Source organism: Diutina rugosa, assembly GCF_008704595.1.
Source record: "Diutina rugosa strain CBS 613 chromosome Unknown scaffold2_size729309, whole genome shotgun sequence".
Classification (NCBI taxonomy): Eukaryota; Fungi; Ascomycota; class Pichiomycetes; order Serinales; family Debaryomycetaceae; genus Diutina; species Diutina rugosa.
Genome location: NW_022995199.1, coordinates 1 through 16703, shown reverse-complemented (window position 1 = coordinate 16703; position 16703 = coordinate 1). Strand labels below are relative to the sequence as shown.

The following is a 16703-nucleotide window of genomic DNA, read 5'->3' as shown; positions in this document are numbered from 1 at the left end:
ATTATTCCGCGTCCATGAACAAAAGGCGCTTCCCGCGAGTTGCCGAGCGGGCTTCGGTTAGAGCAGGGGACAATACGAGTGTTCTCGATTAGTAAATGATTCCGTAGCTTATCGGTGCCACGCGACGCCAAGTACGAGCCTATTAGTCATCGATACATGGTGTAGACACTTGAATGAAGTTCAACTAATGTGAAAGCTCATCTCTGGCTGAAAGGGTTGCATTTTACAGATTGGTGTGATCTCATCACGGTGTTTATTTCCCATTAGAAATTTTTCCGATATTCTCATTTACGCAATTTCCGATACTACCGATGTCGTCACGAATTCCGTCACTTGTTCGATCCATGCCTTCATCGTGAGCCGCACAATGCCATCGCACGCATACTACGTCCATTAACCCATGAAAGTTGTTCCCGGCCAATACCTAGCGCCGCAAATAAAACAGGAAGGGGATGAGATAATAACATTCACTGCTGGTCCTGGGGCCACGGTAACTACAGTGCTGCGTCAAGGGGTGGATGTGCCGATGATTGTCGCCACCAAGTGTGGGGACATGAAGACTGAAGGACGCGAAATCCTGGTGCTCCTGACTCGAGAGCAAGCCGGGGTGGTCAAGACGATCTTACCCAAGGAAGGCGATGTGGTGATTGTGCGGATAACACGGACGCTGGCGAAACAGGCGTGGTGTGAGTTGGTGAGCACCCGCGACAGCACCAACATGCTCAGCGACGGCGGCATTGGCGCTAACGGATTGATTGCTCTGGATAGCGTACCTCCGGGGGCTGGCGCCCAGCCGTTGCTGCTGCTCCAAGCGGTGGCGCTGAGTGCGGCGTTTGGCGCCACTCTGAGAGACCTTGGTGAGCTGTATCGTGGCGTCATCAGAAGCCAGGATATTCGTAGTACTGACCGGGATAAGGTGAAGGTGGTGGAGCTGTTTCGTCCCGGTGATATTGTGCGTGCCACGATCATTTCCTTAGGTGACGGCAACCACTACTACTTGCTGACGGCTGCCAACGACTTGGGCGTGATTTTCGCCCGGAGCCGGGGCGGGGCTGGTGACCAAATGAACCCGGTGGACTGGGAACACATGATGGACACGCGTAAGGGCGAGGTCGAGCGCAGAAAGGTTGCCAACCCCTTCCGGGTATAACTTAGGCATCATGATGTAAGCTAATATGCTTGAAAGTTGTGTATATTTAGGGCTCTAGGCGTCTATTCTAATGAAGGAATCTATTGAAATTTATTGGAATCTATTGGTAGTCCTCCAAGTTATCGTTGAGGGGTTTGGGCAATTCGTAGCCCAAAGTAGTGCGGCCGTAAGTGATCCCACCTAAACGACTCACCGGTTTAAGCTTATTGATATCGACGACATTACCATCATTCAACACGTCGGAACGAATGTGGAATCTTATCACTTCTAAAAGCAACGTGTTCCCCAGCGGCTTGCCCGTGCGCTTCAGCTTCCACTCGTGGCTGGCAACAAGCTTACACTCCATCGAATACGCCAGCTCGGCGACGTGAGCCGGCTTCACCACTGTCAGCTTCTCGGGAGTGAGCCCACAGTATTTCCACTCGTCCACTTCGGGAGGGCAGTCCAACGCCGCCATGTTGGCTGCCTCTACCCACCACTCACTGATGATATTGATGGTACACTCTTCTGTAGCCAAGATGTTGTTGACGGTATCTTTAGCCTTCCCCTGGTTTTGCGAGAACCCTAACGTGACGATCGGCGGGTCATTATTGGCCAAATTAAAGTAGGAGATGGGAGCCAAGTTGGCGATGCCATCAGGAGACACCGATGACACAAACGCAATCGGCCGCGGCACCACACCGGAGATCAACGTCTTGTAGTTTTCGGGACCGGCTCTTTCCGCAGGATCAAGCTCCACTTTTTTGTGCCGTTTCCACTCATCGCTATTAGCGCCTTGGCCTAGCTTCCATTGCGGGTTGGGCACTTTGGTGAGGCCAAAGGTGGCGGTGGGGTCGAACTCGGGGCGGTGGGCCACCAGGGCTTTGAACTCGGAGTAAGTCATGCGGGACAAGTGGCGGACGGCGCCATAGATATATTTTCCCCTCATGAGTAGTGTGCCGAGCAAAACGCTTATCGGTGAGGGTGTGGCAGAGTGGCTTTTGTCATCATTAGTAACATAGTCCCGGGCCGAAAATTCGGACCGGTGATTACAGACAGCGACATTTTGATAATCGAATACAAAATACCTCAACGTCATTGATATAGATCAGCTTTGTTTTCTCTAGAATTGGGAAAAGATTAATCAAATAATGCCAACCCAAAATGATCTACCAGTATATTACAATCATAGTATGAAGACTATTGCTCAACGATGGACTTTTGCAGCTTCGTGCCGGACTTCATTCGTGATGTTTATCAAACATTTAAGGGTGCTTTCGATTCAAATGGTTATAGAGATCGGACTTTTCCATGAACATCGCACAAGAGCACGACTAGATGAAGATGACGAACTATCCCAAAATAAAAGTAAATGATAGTTTAAAAAGTACCAATATCATGAATGCAAACTGTTCAAATAATATATGACTTCTAGGGGAACTCATTGTAAGCGTCACCTTAAAAGAGAATTGCCCTGTATCCATATAGTGGCGTATAGGTTTGTCTATACGGAGTGCGACCACGGGAAATACGACGTACATGATGTCAGCCATACGGCTACCATGGCTTCGTATAAAAGTTGCCCCTCAATCGACGAATGAAATATCTTTTGTTCAACATCATTACCAATGGTCGCTACTGAACTGGCGCCGTCTACGATGAGTCTTGTGCCGTTTGCAATGGACGTTCTGGCGGCGAAGGTGGCGTGGCTTGAGCTGAACTTTCCCACCACGGTGGTGACAGAGCACGCCCAATGGACGGGTGAGCGTTACTGGGCCAACGGAATTCAAGTCGTCCCTCAGGACCCTGTGCAATTCCATTTACGGTTACAGTCTATCATGGTCACTGACAAAGAGCTCGTGGTATTGGAAAACTGCTTCCTCTTTAACCACCTTTTGTACAGCATGATATACGCTTTGAGACCGCAGCAATTGAAACTTTACTACGCGGATAACTTTTCGATGATTTGTGTGTCCGTCACCCAAGATTGGTTTGCCTGCTTCTCCTTGCACATTGGGGATATGAAGCCTCCCTCGTTCGCCGTGCTCTGCTTCGGCGAGGCCTTCGAATGCCCATGTTTCCCGTGTCGCTTTGAACATTATCCCGACACTTCCTTCCTGATGTACTGGCCCCGGCGGTGACTGTACTTGGTAAAGAGGGTGATGGGCATAATTTTATCCGTATGGGTTTGGTGGTATATTATTGATGGAATATCTTTTCTATGGAGTATTTAGGGTTTTATTTAGGACAGTAGTTAGTCAAAGACATCATTTTTCAATCGCTTGATTCGATGAAGTTGCGAAGTAAGAATAGTCGTATCTCATTGAATTTAAGGTAACTGTACGTATATGTCTAGTAGCCGTCGGCGCGGCCCATCTTGCGCCAGAAGTCACTGACGCCATGGTATTGTTGATCCTCTTCCAGCCATCTGATCCCGTTCATGGCACTAAGAGTCCCCAGCTCAAGAATGGTGTGATTGCGCTTACGCAAGGCGGCTTCAGCCTTTGGATAAAGCTCGTTGAGCACGGTTCGATTCTCCACCATCACCGCTTCAGGGATCAACTGGTGGTGAAGACGGGGATAGGCAATCGCCTCAAGCATGGTATAATTGTAGAAATACACTCCGATGATGGCTTGAAGCACCGCAGTGGGGATACGCAGCCCGCCGGCACAGCCGATAACCATCTCGGGACGTCCATGTTTATCAACGATGATAGTAGGCGACGTCAGGGACAAGGGACGTTTATGGGGCCGAATGAAGTTGTGCACTGAAGGAGTCAAATTGAACGAGTTGGGGCGTTGAGGCATGGAGAAGTCATCCATCTCGTTGTTGAGGATGATCCCGGTACGGTTGTCGTAGACCAAACTCCCGAATAAGAGATTGACGGTGGTGGTCATTGCCACGGAATTGTTATGTTTGTCGACCACTGAAAAATGGGCCGTACCCATCAGCAGGGCCATCTCATATTCGGGTCCATAAGAAGACCAGTCAAAAGTGTGGTCGTCGCTGTATTTGTTTTCGGCAAACACCGAGTCGATCCAAGCGTCCAGGGTATAGTTTTTGATGAGTTTCTCTTTGTAGACGTCTTCGGTGTCGCCAAAACGGGTTCTGATGGCAGCAAGCCACTTGAACGACTCGATGAGTTTGTGGAGATATAACAGCGGACCATCATTTTTGAAAACTCGTGTGAAGAACTTAAGTCCAGCAATCATCGCTAAACCCAGTGATACACCTCGAGCTGTGTACACGGTTTTCAGGCCTTGAGGGAAGTTAATGACGGTGGAAATAGGCTTTTCGACCACAACGTCGTAGTTGGCAAAGTCTTGAGCCACGATAAGCCCCCCCAGACGCTTAGCCAGCGCCACCATACCCTTGACGAGTTCACCATCAGGATCGTAAAAGATATCAGCAGATCCACTTTCAGCAATCTTCTCAAGCGTGTCAGCATAGTTAGGACGTTTGATCCAGTCGTCACGATGTAACATCGAGCCATCGTCGCGGAAGATAAAGTCCCACCCTTCCTTCAATTGAGGGGCAAGCAGAAACACCTGTTCGTTCTCAACTTGGAGGATAAGCTCAAACAACACCGAGCATGGCCATCCTTCCCGATTGAGCTTAATCACCGGTTCAAAGAGCTGTTTCCAGGTAAGGTTACCCGACGAGTGGTGTTGGTAGAGGTTCCAGAGCCCCTTCAATTCACCAGGGACGGCCACTGCTCGTCCCCCGATGATACTGTAAAGAGGGAACTCATCGTACATGTGCTTAGAAGCAGCTTTAGGGGCAGCTTCCCGAGCATCAATGGAAATCACATCGTCACCGTTCTTGGAAAGGATAAACCCGCCACCACCAATCCCCAGTGAATGAGAATTGACTGAGCCAATACACAAGGCAACAGTAATAGCAGCGTCGGCAGCGTTACCTCCCTGACGAAGGATATCTTTGCCCATAGTCGAACAGAGGGGAACATCACAGGCGACCATTGCCTGGCGGCCGCGAGCCACATGTTTCGGGTCAGGATTAATTGTCGGTTTCCCGAGACCATCACGCAATGGATCGGACTCAAGGTGAAGCAGTAATGCCTGGTAAGGGTCGAGTTCTCGGATCGGATCGAGGGGAACGGCTGGAGCCGGCCCGGTGGCGAGCCGGTAGCGGTAGCTGGCGAGGGTGACCAACGCCACGAGCCACACGGCGAAGTAGAGGAAGCGTAGACGCCACGGGCGCCGGGAAGGCGCGGGTTTTGTCATGGTTATTTGGTGGGTGGCGGTGGTTAGCAATATACATACTTACTAATCTCCAGCGTTATCGTGCCTCGGCTGTCTGCAGGACGGGCATCCGCTGCTGGCGCGCAGCCACTTGGTCAGCGATGAATTGCGGGGGCACCCCGTCACTGAAAGCACTTCGCCAGTGGTGGAGCGGGGCAAACGCGTTATCTTTGTTTTCAAAGTCAGCCACTTTCTCAGTAATATAAGCGTTGGAAGTGCCGATAAATGTGCCGTAATGAAGCACTTTCTGGTTCAATTTAGGTCCACCGACTAAGACAAACTCCACTGGTTCGTTACCGTTATTAGTACCCTCAATGACGTCGCCACCATCGTTAAAAAATACGTTGGTGTGAGGCTTTATCGTCTGTGATTCAATATCAATGGTGCCATCACTGAAATTGTATAAGAAGTAACTCCACTCAGGGTCAACTTCTTGAGAGAACTTCGCCTGAGGTTGTACGGTATAATGGTAATAATCAAGTGGTATTTTCACTAACGGACGACGGTGCTCGATGCCCAAAGCTCGACCACTGATGATTTTAACCTGTATTTGACCGTCTTCACTGGTGGCAGTAGGGTATTCCCAGGCTCTGAGATCGCGGTATTCAGGATCAATATCCTTAAGGTCTTGAGGTAAATCAACCCATAATTGAATACCTTTGACCGTTTGGTTATCGAGATTCACCGGCATCTCGGCATGGACAATGCCTCTCCCCGCAGTCATAAACTGGAGGTCACCGGGGAAGAGCAATCCCTGGGACCCCGTGAAATCTTCGTGAGCCATACCTCCGCTGAGCATGTAAGTAATCGTTTCCATGCCAGCATGAGGGTGCCAGGGGAACCCGCCTTTGGCGGAGGACGGCTGAACGATGTGGTCACACGCAAGGAACGGGTTGAACATCTTCAGCGTCCGCATGCCGATTGAGCGGTAGACGTGGGCACCGACGCCCTCGGGGATCCAGGAAGCGTCGACTAAGTGTTTTATCAGGCGTAACATCGGTGATAATGGTGGCTAAACTGGTGGCTAAACTTGTGGCCGTTTGTCATCGATTTGTCACAAAGCTGAGGGTAGGGCTCGTAACGGGGGAATATAGTAATCAATCAGCCATAGCCTATAATGTCAAATGATGGATGCAAATGACTTAACAATATCTTGATATCTGACGTTGAAGCTACTCAATTTACAACGTCTGATCTCTTTGATGCGTTCGGAGAGTTTCGAATTCCTAGTCATCCTTTATGATGACAAATCTTAAAATATGGAGGCTAGACTACTGCTGCCTAGATACTTAAAACTCATTTCAATACCGTCCATTAAATACATACACGCGGGACGAAGCGCCGCTGAGCTTTTGAGCTAGCTGTGGCGCTAGCTCAAAGTTATAGGGGACTCCCCTAGGCGTGGTGCTTGCGGGGTTCCACGACCAACTGGTCGAAGGTGTACATCTGCGACACCGCCGCCTGGCGCTTCAACATCGCCAAGTTGTCGATGCCGTCGTTGTAGGCGGCGACCACCGCTTCGCCGTTGAGGGCCTTGTTGGCGCGGAAGGCGTCGTTGACACGGCGCACCGCGTACGAGCGGAAATTGTAGTTGTCAAACTTGTAGGCGTGGTGGAGAAGATCTCTGTACAACGTCAATACCTCTCTTTTGCCGGGCATGGTGGTGGTTAGGGGGTGAATTAAAGGGGCGAAGGACTTGGAGGGTGGTGGAGGCGGAGATAAATCAGCCCGCACTTTTTTCCTCGGCTGTGTGCAGGACTCAGTCCGCGAGTCGCTGATGGCGGTGGGTGTGCAAATCCGTCAGTCCAGTGGAAAATTTCTCGAACTATCCGACAAAACGGGATATTTTATTCATTAACACGTAATTAAACCCCCTCGGCCTTGGCTTCTTCGTCGACAAATTGGGACAAGTCGGCGGCGGAGAACTTCTTCAGCCGCTTTTGCTTCTTCGCGGTGGCGTCGGCGACCATCTCCTCGAAGATCCGCGCCTCCTCTTCTTCTTCGGGCGTCCGTTGCACTTTACTCAAGTGCTTACCCAACCACAACAAGGCGTTGGCCTTGGCCAACCGCTCTTTCCGCGACAAGTGTTTGTTTTGGAGGACGACGTCACACACCTTGTTGAGAACGTCGGTGACCTCGAACTTCGACAGCGCCCAAGCCGTCGCCAAGAACTTGCCCATGATGTTGCGTTCCATCTCCATCTGGTGGTAGCGCACTTCGTCCGACAACTCTATGCCTTGTTGTTGCGCCAACTCGATCTGTTCTTGCTCCTTCACCATCTCTTCGAGGGCCGCCTGGGCGTTCAACGCCGTCTTGAGGATCGAGAGCCCGTTCTTGACGGTGTTGGTCTTGGTCTTAACCGACGAGTAGAGCTTCAGCACCCCAAACGTCTTCATCGAGTGGATGTTGTCGTGGGCCTTGTTGGTGTAGACGTACCCGATCAAGTGGAGGAACTGGAGCCCGAACGACTCCTCCTTCATCTCCTGTAATTCGAGGTCTAACTTCTGGACGTATTCGGTGACGGCGGGACCGCCCGCCTTCTGTGCGTCCAAGTACTTTGTAAGGCGCTGGTCGAGCTCGGCGGCGAGCGTCTCCACCCGTTTCTGCTTCTCCTTGCGCATCTCTTCGTGCAACGCGTACATCTTCTCCCGCTGCTCCTTAGAAATCTTCTGCTTCTTCTTCTTGTTGATTTCCTCGCTGGTAAGAGTGCCGCTGTGGCCGATCTTCAGCCCCACCTTGTTGTCGTGGCCGTGCACCTGGACGTGGGTGCCGTCGGCGCCGTCGGCCGCCTGTCCCGGCTCTTCCAGCTCCTCCATGATGTCGGCGGTCTTGCTCATGTCCTTAAACATCAGCAACTCGCCGATCCACGACTTGAACAGGTCGCCGCCGAAGATGGCGGTGAACATCTCCGCCGGGTCAATGTCGGCCTGCCCCGCCTGGGCGGTCTCCTTCATGCCATCCTCACCCAATTCGTCGTACAACTTACGCTGTTGCGGGTCCTTCAACACGTTGTAGGCCTCGCCCAATTCCTGGAACTTTTCCAGCGCATGGGGGTCGTTGGGGTTCTTGTCCGGGTGCAACCGGATCGCCTGCTTACGGTAGGCCTTTTTGAGCTCGACGTCGGTGGCGGTAACTTCGACGCCAAGGAGATCGTAGTACTTCGTGTCTTTCACCATGGCGGAGTTGTCGACAATTGCTTCGTGGGGCTATCACGCGGAAGCGTAGGCGATGATGGCGGTAATCACGACTCCCTCCGGCTATGTGCAGGACACATTGAGCCACCCTCGGCTTCCTCTGGATGGTTGACATTTTACTAATGGCAGTCCGCAAGAACCGAGAACGTGGCGGATTGCCGCCAATCACGTAAGCAATACTCACACTGCCAACTGCTTGCATTTGCCGTTTACTAAGCCGTGCCACGAGCCACCCGAGACCGTATACTTTTTTGACGTCCGTCATTTTCTCGGGGTAACACTCGCGATGACGTCGTAGTCTCCGTCGGAAGGACATGCGCCGGCTAACTCCACCCATCACCAATCATGCGTCCTGCAGGTAGCCACAGGGAAGTTTTTCGACTCTCATCGATAACCGTCCTGCACACAGTTATCGACAAAGGTATTTTTCGACATTCATCGATCAAACTTAGCTAACAATTTAATTATCACCAACTATGCTCCAATACAACCCGGTGATACACCCCAATCCCAAGGGGAAGCGATTAAAATTTGAACCGTTTTTACGCAAAGAATACGGGCTCGGCCTCGACCCCGACCGCCCCATATGCCAGTTCTTCATCCCGCAAAAGGGCCCGCTGCTGTGCCCCAACGGCGTCAATTGCCCTCATAAACACGTCCCGCAAATGTATCTGAACAAGATCGTGTGCAAGCACTGGTTGCGGGGTCTCTGTAAAAAGAACGACCACTGTGAGTTCTTGCACGAGTACAATCTCCGAAAAATGCCCGAATGTCTTTTCTACCTGAAGAACGGGTTCTGTACGCAAACTCCTGAATGTTTATACTTGCACATTGACCCTCAACTTAAGATTGCTGAGTGTATGAGCTATAACCGTGGTTTCTGTCCCGATGGGCCTGAATGTACTAAGCGCCACGTCCGAAAAGTGATGTGTCCGTTGTATTTAACCGGTTTCTGTCCCAAGGGTCCCGAGTGCGAGTTTGGCCACCCTAAGTTTGACAACATCACCCCGCGTATGAGAATCCGGGCCGAGAAGCCGGTGGAGAAGCCAGACGAGAAGCCAGAGCAGGAAGCGACCAACGACAAGAAACGCCCCGCTTCTGAAATGCGGTCGCCTCCGTCCAAGCGTAGCCGCCACTAAAACTCTTGTATACTCCATTTAATGACTTACGAACGACGATAATGAGAAAATCACTTTCAGTCTTGAACTTCACTTGTAGGAGTGCTGCTGACGTCGATCGTGCTGATAAGGCCAAATCTCCACGAGAAGAGCCGTGCGTCCGGTGGGCCAGCGGGCCCCATGCTATCATGGGAGTGGCATAATCGGTGCCTGCGGTACATGCTTCCGAAGCCATCGCTGCCACCTGAACAAAACGCTTAGCGGAGAAGCAACGGTCTCGCCTCCGCATGCCTTAAGCTGTACGTGCTGGCTTATCGGGGCGTTATGAACGTCACCTTCCCCACCTTTTGTTGGTTGGAATCGTCGGGCTATCTGCGTCGGGGTTCGATTTAATTGGGAGAGTAATTCCTTCCCGCATGGACTTGTCAAGCGTCTACCCCACACTCCGAGGTTGACTTCGGGCATCCCCGAGCAGCTCCAGTGGCCAAACATGAACGCCAAATCATCAGATGCAATACCTAATATACTATAATCAAGCTTTTATACATTTTATAATTAATTAACAATGTCCTTTAAGTAGTTATTCCTCATTGTAGTCCAATTATGGGTGGGGTACACGGCTGAGCACTACCTGCAGGCCCACGCACCCCGACGTAGCTCTTCGCGGAAAATGGTAGCCAATTCCGTGTGCATTATCGTACCTGTCGATAACATGCTCCACTCCCCATCGTCGATGGTTTATAAATCCCATTGAACCATGGAGCACATGGCATTGTCAATCTTCTTTGAATGACAGCCTCGTTTGCCTCACCCACTCCATCCAGTAATGAAAAGCACAATGCTGCCATCGACGTGAATTCTGTCGACGAAGACCCTCCCCAGCTCACTACCTTCCAGTCGCCGATCACGGGGGAAAAAGTCGTCGCCGACCAGGCGTTTGAGCTTGCTCAGCAGACCGGCCACATCGAATTTACCAAGGAAGAAGACCGCAAGCTCCTTCGCAAGATCGACTTGTGCATCCAGCCGTTTATGATCGCCGTGATCATTTTGCAATACATGGACAAAACCACGACCACGGCGGCGTTGATGCTTAACTTCCGTGAGGCCTTGGGAATGACAGGCGACATGTACCCGTGGGTGGCCTCGTCATTTTACTTGGGCTACTTGGTGTTTGCTTTTGTCACTTCTCGCTGTCTCCAGAGATTCCCCTTGTCTAAAGCACTTGCGGTATTCATCTGTTTATGGGGGATCGTGCTTACCTTGGAAGCAATTCCCAACTACGCTCTGTTCATCGTATGGCGTACGGCTTTGGGGATGTTTGAGCTGGCGGTGCTTCCTGGATTGCTTTTTGTTGTTGGTCAATACTACCGCAAAGAGGAACAACTTTCTCGGACGACGTTTTTCTACTGTATGATGGGGTTGGGTAACATCCTTGGTAATTCATTTGCGTACGGTTTGTTTATCCATCAAGACACTTACGCTCTTCCCGCGTGGCAAGTGTGTTTCATTACCATGGGTCCCATCACCATTGCCTTCGGTATCTTTTACTACTTCTTTATGCCTGACACTCCCGCCAATGCCTGGTTCTTGAACGAAAGAGAGAAAGCAATGGTGGTGGAACGTATTCGTGATAACCAACAAGGGTTCGGTAACCCTCAATGGAAGTGGAGCCAGTTCAAGGAGGCCATGCTTGACACCCAGACGTGGTTGATGTTCTTGTTTGGCTGCTGCAACAACATTGGTAACGGTGGGTTGCAGAACTTCTCGGTGCTTTTAATGAAGGGGATGGGTTTCGACTCCCGCCACCAGATCTTGATGAACATGCCTCTTGGGGCGATGCAGATTGTCGGCTCGTTGGTGTTGGCCTACATTGAACGTCTTGTCAAACTGAGAATGACTGTCGGCACTTTAGGGGCTGGCCTCTACTTGATGGGGGTGTGCATGTTCGTCTACGGTCCCAACAACGCCGTCAAGTACGCCGGTTACGTGTTCACTCCCATCTTACTTTTCCCCGGTGCTTGTGTATTGTCATGTGTGGTGCTGAACGCTGCTGGCCACACCAAGAAGCTCACCTTGAACGGGGTCTCTTTGCTTGGCTATTGTGTCGGTAATTTAATTGGCCCGCAAACCTTCTTGACCAACGAAGAACCTAACTATCCCACGGGTAAGACCACGTTGATGGTGACTCTGTCGCTTTCGGTGTTCTGGATGCTTTCGCTTTGGTCGCTTTACCTCTACCGTAACTGGAAGAAGGAGAAGTTGGTGGGCACGGAAGTGTACGAAAAGTTCAAGGCGATGGACAACGTCGAGTTCGGCGACTTCACCGATAAGGAAAACCCATTGTTCAGATACTCCTGGTGATGATGCTATTACTGTTGAGTTAAGGATTGCAGTTGAACTGCGACTATGTAATTTTGAAATATAAAAGATCTTCATTTGCGATACTGCCGTAACTCCTTCCGTTCCTGCGGCGTCAACACCCAGTTTATGCCTAACTCCTCGTCAAACTCACCTTCCTGACTGATATGAGAAATTGACTCTTGGTACTCGTCATCATCCATGCCCACCAACAACACAATTTGAGTGACGCGTACAAACTTATCCCGTAAGTAGTAGTTGTCGCGGCACACTTGGTTAATGAGATGAGACATATCACGTTCCAATTTGAGGGCGCCAAGATCGTTGATCTTGAATTTGCGCAAGTTGTTGAGAAGCTTCTTCTCGATAATGTTGGAGAGATTGACCACCAATAACCTGAGAAGCTTGTCGAATATAAGCTTGCGATGCAAAACGCGGCTGTAGGGGTTGATCAAACCGTACCAGGCGATGGAGAATTGTTGGTATCTCACGGCATTGAGATTCTCGTCCTCAATATCAGGTGCTTGTTCAGGTAAGAATTCGGTGACCAACGTCAATAGCCTCAGCTTGATAGATTGATTATAAAGGTTGACCAATGAGTCACCAATAATTTTGGTAGCGGTAGTGGTGAACGGGTCCATAAAGTCGTCCTTCAAAGCTAAGCGCATCATTTCCTCCTCTTTCGCCAGCGCATAATACTTGGGTAGTTCAGCAATGATATTGTTCACAACTTTTTGTAGGTATTCTTCCGCCATCGCAAGGGAATTGAGGTAAGTGATAAAATTTGAGACCTTGACGTTGTTAGCGGTAACAGTGTGCATGGGGTTTGCGGCGGCAGTGGCTTGGTTGACGGCCATAGCCGTTGATGAGTACACACTGTTCAATGCAGTGGAGGCGCCTCTGAAGAATCCCATTGCCGGTTCAGGGGTTGCCAGACGACTTATACCAGCGACACCGGCCTCGGGCGCCTCTGGTTCCACAAGACACAACCCTTGATTGTATCGAGGACCATTATCGTTGAGGTTTTTGATGAAAAAGCCGTTGACATAGTCAGCATTGAGCGTTTGCGTCACGAACAGAATGAACTTCTTGCCCGTAGAAGTCAATGCCGAGTTGACGCACCCCCTTATAGTGGTGTTGAACACCAAGGTAACGTCTTCTATCACTGAAGATACCGGTAAGTCGCCCGGTTGTTGTATTGGTGTTTCGTCCCCCAATTTGTTGCGAGGATCAACTTGTAATAACGGATCAAGCGGTGTGAGCTCTTCGATGGTAATGGCTTTTTCGAGAGACCGGCGAAAAAAGTATTGGTATAAAATTTCGTAAGCTGGTAGAAGCTTAGTGTTGATTTTCTTGGTGACATTAGACTTGTCCAACACCCCGGTGTCGCCATCCAAGTACTTTGTGGTAACAAATCGACAATAGAGCGACCAGTGGTGAAAAATAGTGGAAAACTCAGTCACTAAGTCGCCCACCGTGGTTAGCGGGATCAATTCCATTTGCGGTTCAATGGTGCTGTACTCACCTGCACTTTTAAGCTCTTCTTGACGTTTGGAAAGTAAGGGATACCGGTACTCCTTGACGTCATAGAGACACTTATCAATGCGACGATTATCGTAAAAGGTATCAGCGATGGTACCAATTTGGGCGTCGATCTCCCCTTGGATCTTTGCAATCACCTTAGGCATGGCATTGCCGTAGTACTTTTTGACCAAGGCTGCGTGTTGACTCAACATTTGACTGATGCTTTCAAAGAAATTGATGAGGATTTGCGAGTACATTCCTGGTCGTTCAGCGGCTTGGGAGTTGTCCACCACCAGGAGGAGCGTCTTCAGGGTATCGGTGATGATACGAGAAATGAATTGGGAGTAGCATGTAAGCCCCACGTCGTGACAACCAATCAAAGGGAACATTTGAAAGTTCTTTGTGAGTTCAGTGACGTTACGAGACTCAGCAGCAGCTTCAAAGCGCTGTTTGAACACCGCACAGAGTTGGTTCGTCCACTTTTCAATGACGTCATTGGGAAGTTCGGGAATCTCTGTCAGCGGTACCACTGCCTCGGCGTATTCACTGGTAATGATCAGAGAGTCAACGTGGTTAAGAATCACCAGTATGCAATGAGCGCCCTGTTCGTAGAGTCCATGGTCGATGGCGTAAGCAGCCTTGTTGATGGTAGTCTTTAAAAGCTGGACTTTCTCGACAAACTCGAGTTTTTCGCTCACTTTAGTGATCTCGTCGTCGAGCGCTTTCACCTTGATGGTAAGCACACCCCCCAACTCACTGGCAGCGCCAAACTTGTCGGCGAGCGCCAGAGTTTGACGCTTGGTGTAATTGAGCTTGGTACGCGCGTATTCGACCCCCAGAAGCTCCTGCTGGTGCCTTTTCAGCTGGACAGAGACAAACGAGGCCGCGGCGTCGTCGACGAGTTCGAGGTGGTCGTCGATGGCATCGATGAGGTTGACGAAATCCGAGGGAGCCGCCAATTGGGCATATTGAGCCTCGATGGCGCTGGCGGCTTTATTTAGTGCTGCCGGCTCCAAGAGATCATGGTTCATAGCCACGGTGTCGGTGAGTTTTTCGCGCCGCACCGACATCGACAACTACACGTCGTGTTTGGTACTACGAAGACGAGGTCAAGAAAACGATGCCATTAGCGCAATGAAAATGAATATGATTTGCTATTATGGGCTTAATCAGCACGTGGTCATAGTGTGACAATCGTTGAAATATCCATTTGCAATTCTTGGTGGTATAAATTTTGCAAGTGAGACACCTTTCTTTCACAATCAATCTTTACAGCATATATGCCAGTTTCTCTCTCAGTAGCCATTGTACCACATCGTTGGTGATCATCCTCAATGCCTCGTAAGGTACTTTTCATAATCTGCCTGTAGGCTTTAATTAAGGTATGGATAAGAAAAAGTGGGGCACAAATTGTGGGGTGATTATAAATTTTAGCAAATACCTTCTTTTTGATCAACTCAAGAGGCAATATTCAAGCTCAAATGACCGCTACGACCCCAGACAATCCTAATTTCCAGCCTTGTGTTGTTGAATCTCCCAGATTCCAAAATCTTTTGCAACGAGTTGTTGATGAGAATGATCGCCGTACTTTGATCGATATGGTGAACGATGCTGAATTGTTAGCTTGGGAGCAGTCGAGAGTTTGGCTAGCTAAGAAGCAAGCTCCGTTCAGTCATATACTCAAATCGAGTGGGTCAACTGGACCGAATATGACACTTAAAGCTGAGGAAATTGCTAGAGTCGACCAAGAGATGGCAAAGTTGATACGGGAATACGTTCAGAAGACCGAGTCGATTGACCCAAAGGCTTATCCCACAATGGCCATTTCGGATGATCGCAAAATCGATGCTCGTCGTCCTGAAATCGATCAAGAACTCAAGGCGGCTGATGCTGAATTCTCTTGCCGGCTTTTGACTTTGATCACTGGGATCGAAGGGTTCAACCCAGAAATTGCTCGTACGATCGAAGTGGGGTTTGCCAAGATGGATCAAAATGTTAAGACAACCTTGGCTGAGACAAATGCAAAGTGCACGCAACTATTCGAGGAGAGATTACAGACCACCAGCATTCCTCCACCGACCATCGAGGAGGCGATAAAGGTTTTCAACGACGTAAGATTAGAGGAAGTTGGTCCGTCATCTTAGAAGTAAAGAGCTGGTGATGGTATATTTTAGTGCATAGTTATCGAAGCATCGTTCGATGGTTCACAAAGTCATGCGAAGACACAAAGCTTTGTTAATGTTGTTCTTAGTTTTCTAACTTCATTGGGTAAACTACTCTTTCTGAATAGCTGTATCGCTTGACTTTGTCTCACTAGCTTGGAACGCCTGTCCCTTCCACCAAATTATTCCTTAAAGTGGTTGTCGCAGAGTTTCGTATTGGCACGGGTGGAGAATGTAATTGTCAGCTCACAGTCGCACACAATAACATGTACCACGCACATACCTACATTCGTATCGGTGGAATGTCCACGGCAACAACAGCATCTGGACCCGTAAGTTCTAGGAACATTCCAGAAGGTGAATGCAGTCAACTAGTAAGTACGACTAACGCAGGGATGGGAGGGGAATCGGAAGTAAAAAAAAAAAAAATAAGAGTGAAAAAACTAGGTTCATTGCCTCAGGAGTACTGGGCATGGGGAATGCTTTGTTTAGCAAGATATAGCCAGGGGGTAATGGCATGGCTGTGCCGAAAATCAACCAGCAAACGTGGCAATTGTTTGCCTCTGCAACGTACTGAGAAACCCCACGTATAACTCTGCAAAAGTAATGCCTACAGTGCAGCCTCCTTTGCCACCACTTGGCAAGCCACTTTGTTTGCTGCTGTCTCTTCTTTTTTCTACGAGGTTCCATTGGGTTCCACCTCCAACACGGGCGCTGAGATTTTCGTGGATCAGCGCCCCAAGCGCCAGCGCTGGCGCGCGTTTGCACTGCCGAGTTACCCAAGCGGGCAATCCCCCAAACATGACTAAGGCACCGTTTCACCGTGATGGCGTATGAGACACATCGGTGGTGGGGAATGTGTTGGGGGCGCTGGCCACGTGCCCGGGTGGCAACCCATATGGGAGCATCAGACAATTATGCCTACGGCGTTGGGATATTTACGAACAGCCATCTG

General features: G+C 49.9%; 11 protein-coding genes across 11 annotated transcripts; 5 read left to right on the top strand and 6 right to left on the bottom strand. All coding sequences in view use genetic code 12, as the record gives it.

The window, feature by feature from the left end:
* Window positions 1-400: 400 nt before the first annotated feature.
* Window positions 401-1150, top strand: DIURU_004740 (exosome non-catalytic core subunit; the record flags this gene model as incomplete). Its single annotated transcript, XM_034157647.1, has 1 exon — window positions 401-1150. One exon carries the CDS (start codon window positions 401-403, stop codon window positions 1148-1150), a length of 750 nt encoding a protein of 249 aa, XP_034010144.1.
* A 100-nt stretch (window positions 1151-1250) lies between these two features.
* On the bottom strand, window positions 1251-2078 carry DIURU_004739 (uncharacterized protein; the record flags this gene model as incomplete). Its single annotated transcript, XM_034157645.1, has 1 exon — window positions 1251-2078. The coding sequence occupies one exon, from the start codon at window positions 2076-2078 to the stop codon at window positions 1251-1253; it is 828 nt and encodes a 275-aa protein (XP_034010143.1).
* Window positions 2079-2757: 679 nt separating this feature from the next.
* Window positions 2758-3270, top strand: DIURU_004738 (uncharacterized protein; the record flags this gene model as incomplete). The annotated part of the gene is made up of 1 exon (XM_034157644.1): window positions 2758-3270. One exon carries the CDS (start codon window positions 2758-2760, stop codon window positions 3268-3270), a length of 513 nt encoding a protein of 170 aa, XP_034010142.1.
* A 211-nt stretch (window positions 3271-3481) lies between these two features.
* On the bottom strand, window positions 3482-5374 carry DIURU_004737 (uncharacterized protein; the record flags this gene model as incomplete). Its single annotated transcript, XM_034157643.1, has 1 exon — window positions 3482-5374. The coding sequence occupies one exon, from the start codon at window positions 5372-5374 to the stop codon at window positions 3482-3484; it is 1893 nt and encodes a 630-aa protein (XP_034010141.1).
* Window positions 5375-5429: 55 nt separating this feature from the next.
* Window positions 5430-6209, bottom strand: DIURU_004736 (pirin family protein; the record flags this gene model as incomplete). The annotated part of the gene is made up of 1 exon (XM_034157642.1): window positions 5430-6209. The coding sequence occupies one exon, from the start codon at window positions 6207-6209 to the stop codon at window positions 5430-5432; it is 780 nt and encodes a 259-aa protein (XP_034010140.1).
* Window positions 6210-6787: 578 nt separating this feature from the next.
* On the bottom strand, window positions 6788-7051 carry DIURU_004735 (uncharacterized protein; the record flags this gene model as incomplete). Its single annotated transcript, XM_034157641.1, has 1 exon — window positions 6788-7051. The coding sequence occupies one exon, from the start codon at window positions 7049-7051 to the stop codon at window positions 6788-6790; it is 264 nt and encodes an 87-aa protein (XP_034010139.1).
* A 206-nt stretch (window positions 7052-7257) lies between these two features.
* On the bottom strand, window positions 7258-8568 carry DIURU_004734 (uncharacterized protein; the record flags this gene model as incomplete). Its single annotated transcript, XM_034157640.1, has 1 exon — window positions 7258-8568. One exon carries the CDS (start codon window positions 8566-8568, stop codon window positions 7258-7260), a length of 1311 nt encoding a protein of 436 aa, XP_034010138.1.
* Window positions 8569-9062: 494 nt separating this feature from the next.
* YTH1 (cleavage polyadenylation factor RNA-binding subunit) lies at window positions 9063-9725 on the top strand (the record flags this gene model as incomplete). The annotated part of the gene is made up of 1 exon (XM_034157639.1): window positions 9063-9725. The coding sequence occupies one exon, from the start codon at window positions 9063-9065 to the stop codon at window positions 9723-9725; it is 663 nt and encodes a 220-aa protein (XP_034010137.1).
* A 768-nt stretch (window positions 9726-10493) lies between these two features.
* Window positions 10494-12065, top strand: DIURU_004732 (uncharacterized protein; the record flags this gene model as incomplete). The annotated part of the gene is made up of 1 exon (XM_034157638.1): window positions 10494-12065. The coding sequence occupies one exon, from the start codon at window positions 10494-10496 to the stop codon at window positions 12063-12065; it is 1572 nt and encodes a 523-aa protein (XP_034010136.1).
* Window positions 12066-12136: 71 nt separating this feature from the next.
* Window positions 12137-14656, bottom strand: COG4 (Golgi transport complex subunit; the record flags this gene model as incomplete). The annotated part of the gene is made up of 1 exon (XM_034157637.1): window positions 12137-14656. The coding sequence occupies one exon, from the start codon at window positions 14654-14656 to the stop codon at window positions 12137-12139; it is 2520 nt and encodes an 839-aa protein (XP_034010135.1).
* A 411-nt stretch (window positions 14657-15067) lies between these two features.
* DIURU_004730 (uncharacterized protein) lies at window positions 15068-15730 on the top strand (the record flags this gene model as incomplete). Its single annotated transcript, XM_034157636.1, has 1 exon — window positions 15068-15730. One exon carries the CDS (start codon window positions 15068-15070, stop codon window positions 15728-15730), a length of 663 nt encoding a protein of 220 aa, XP_034010134.1.
* Window positions 15731-16703: the final 973 nt, after the last annotated feature.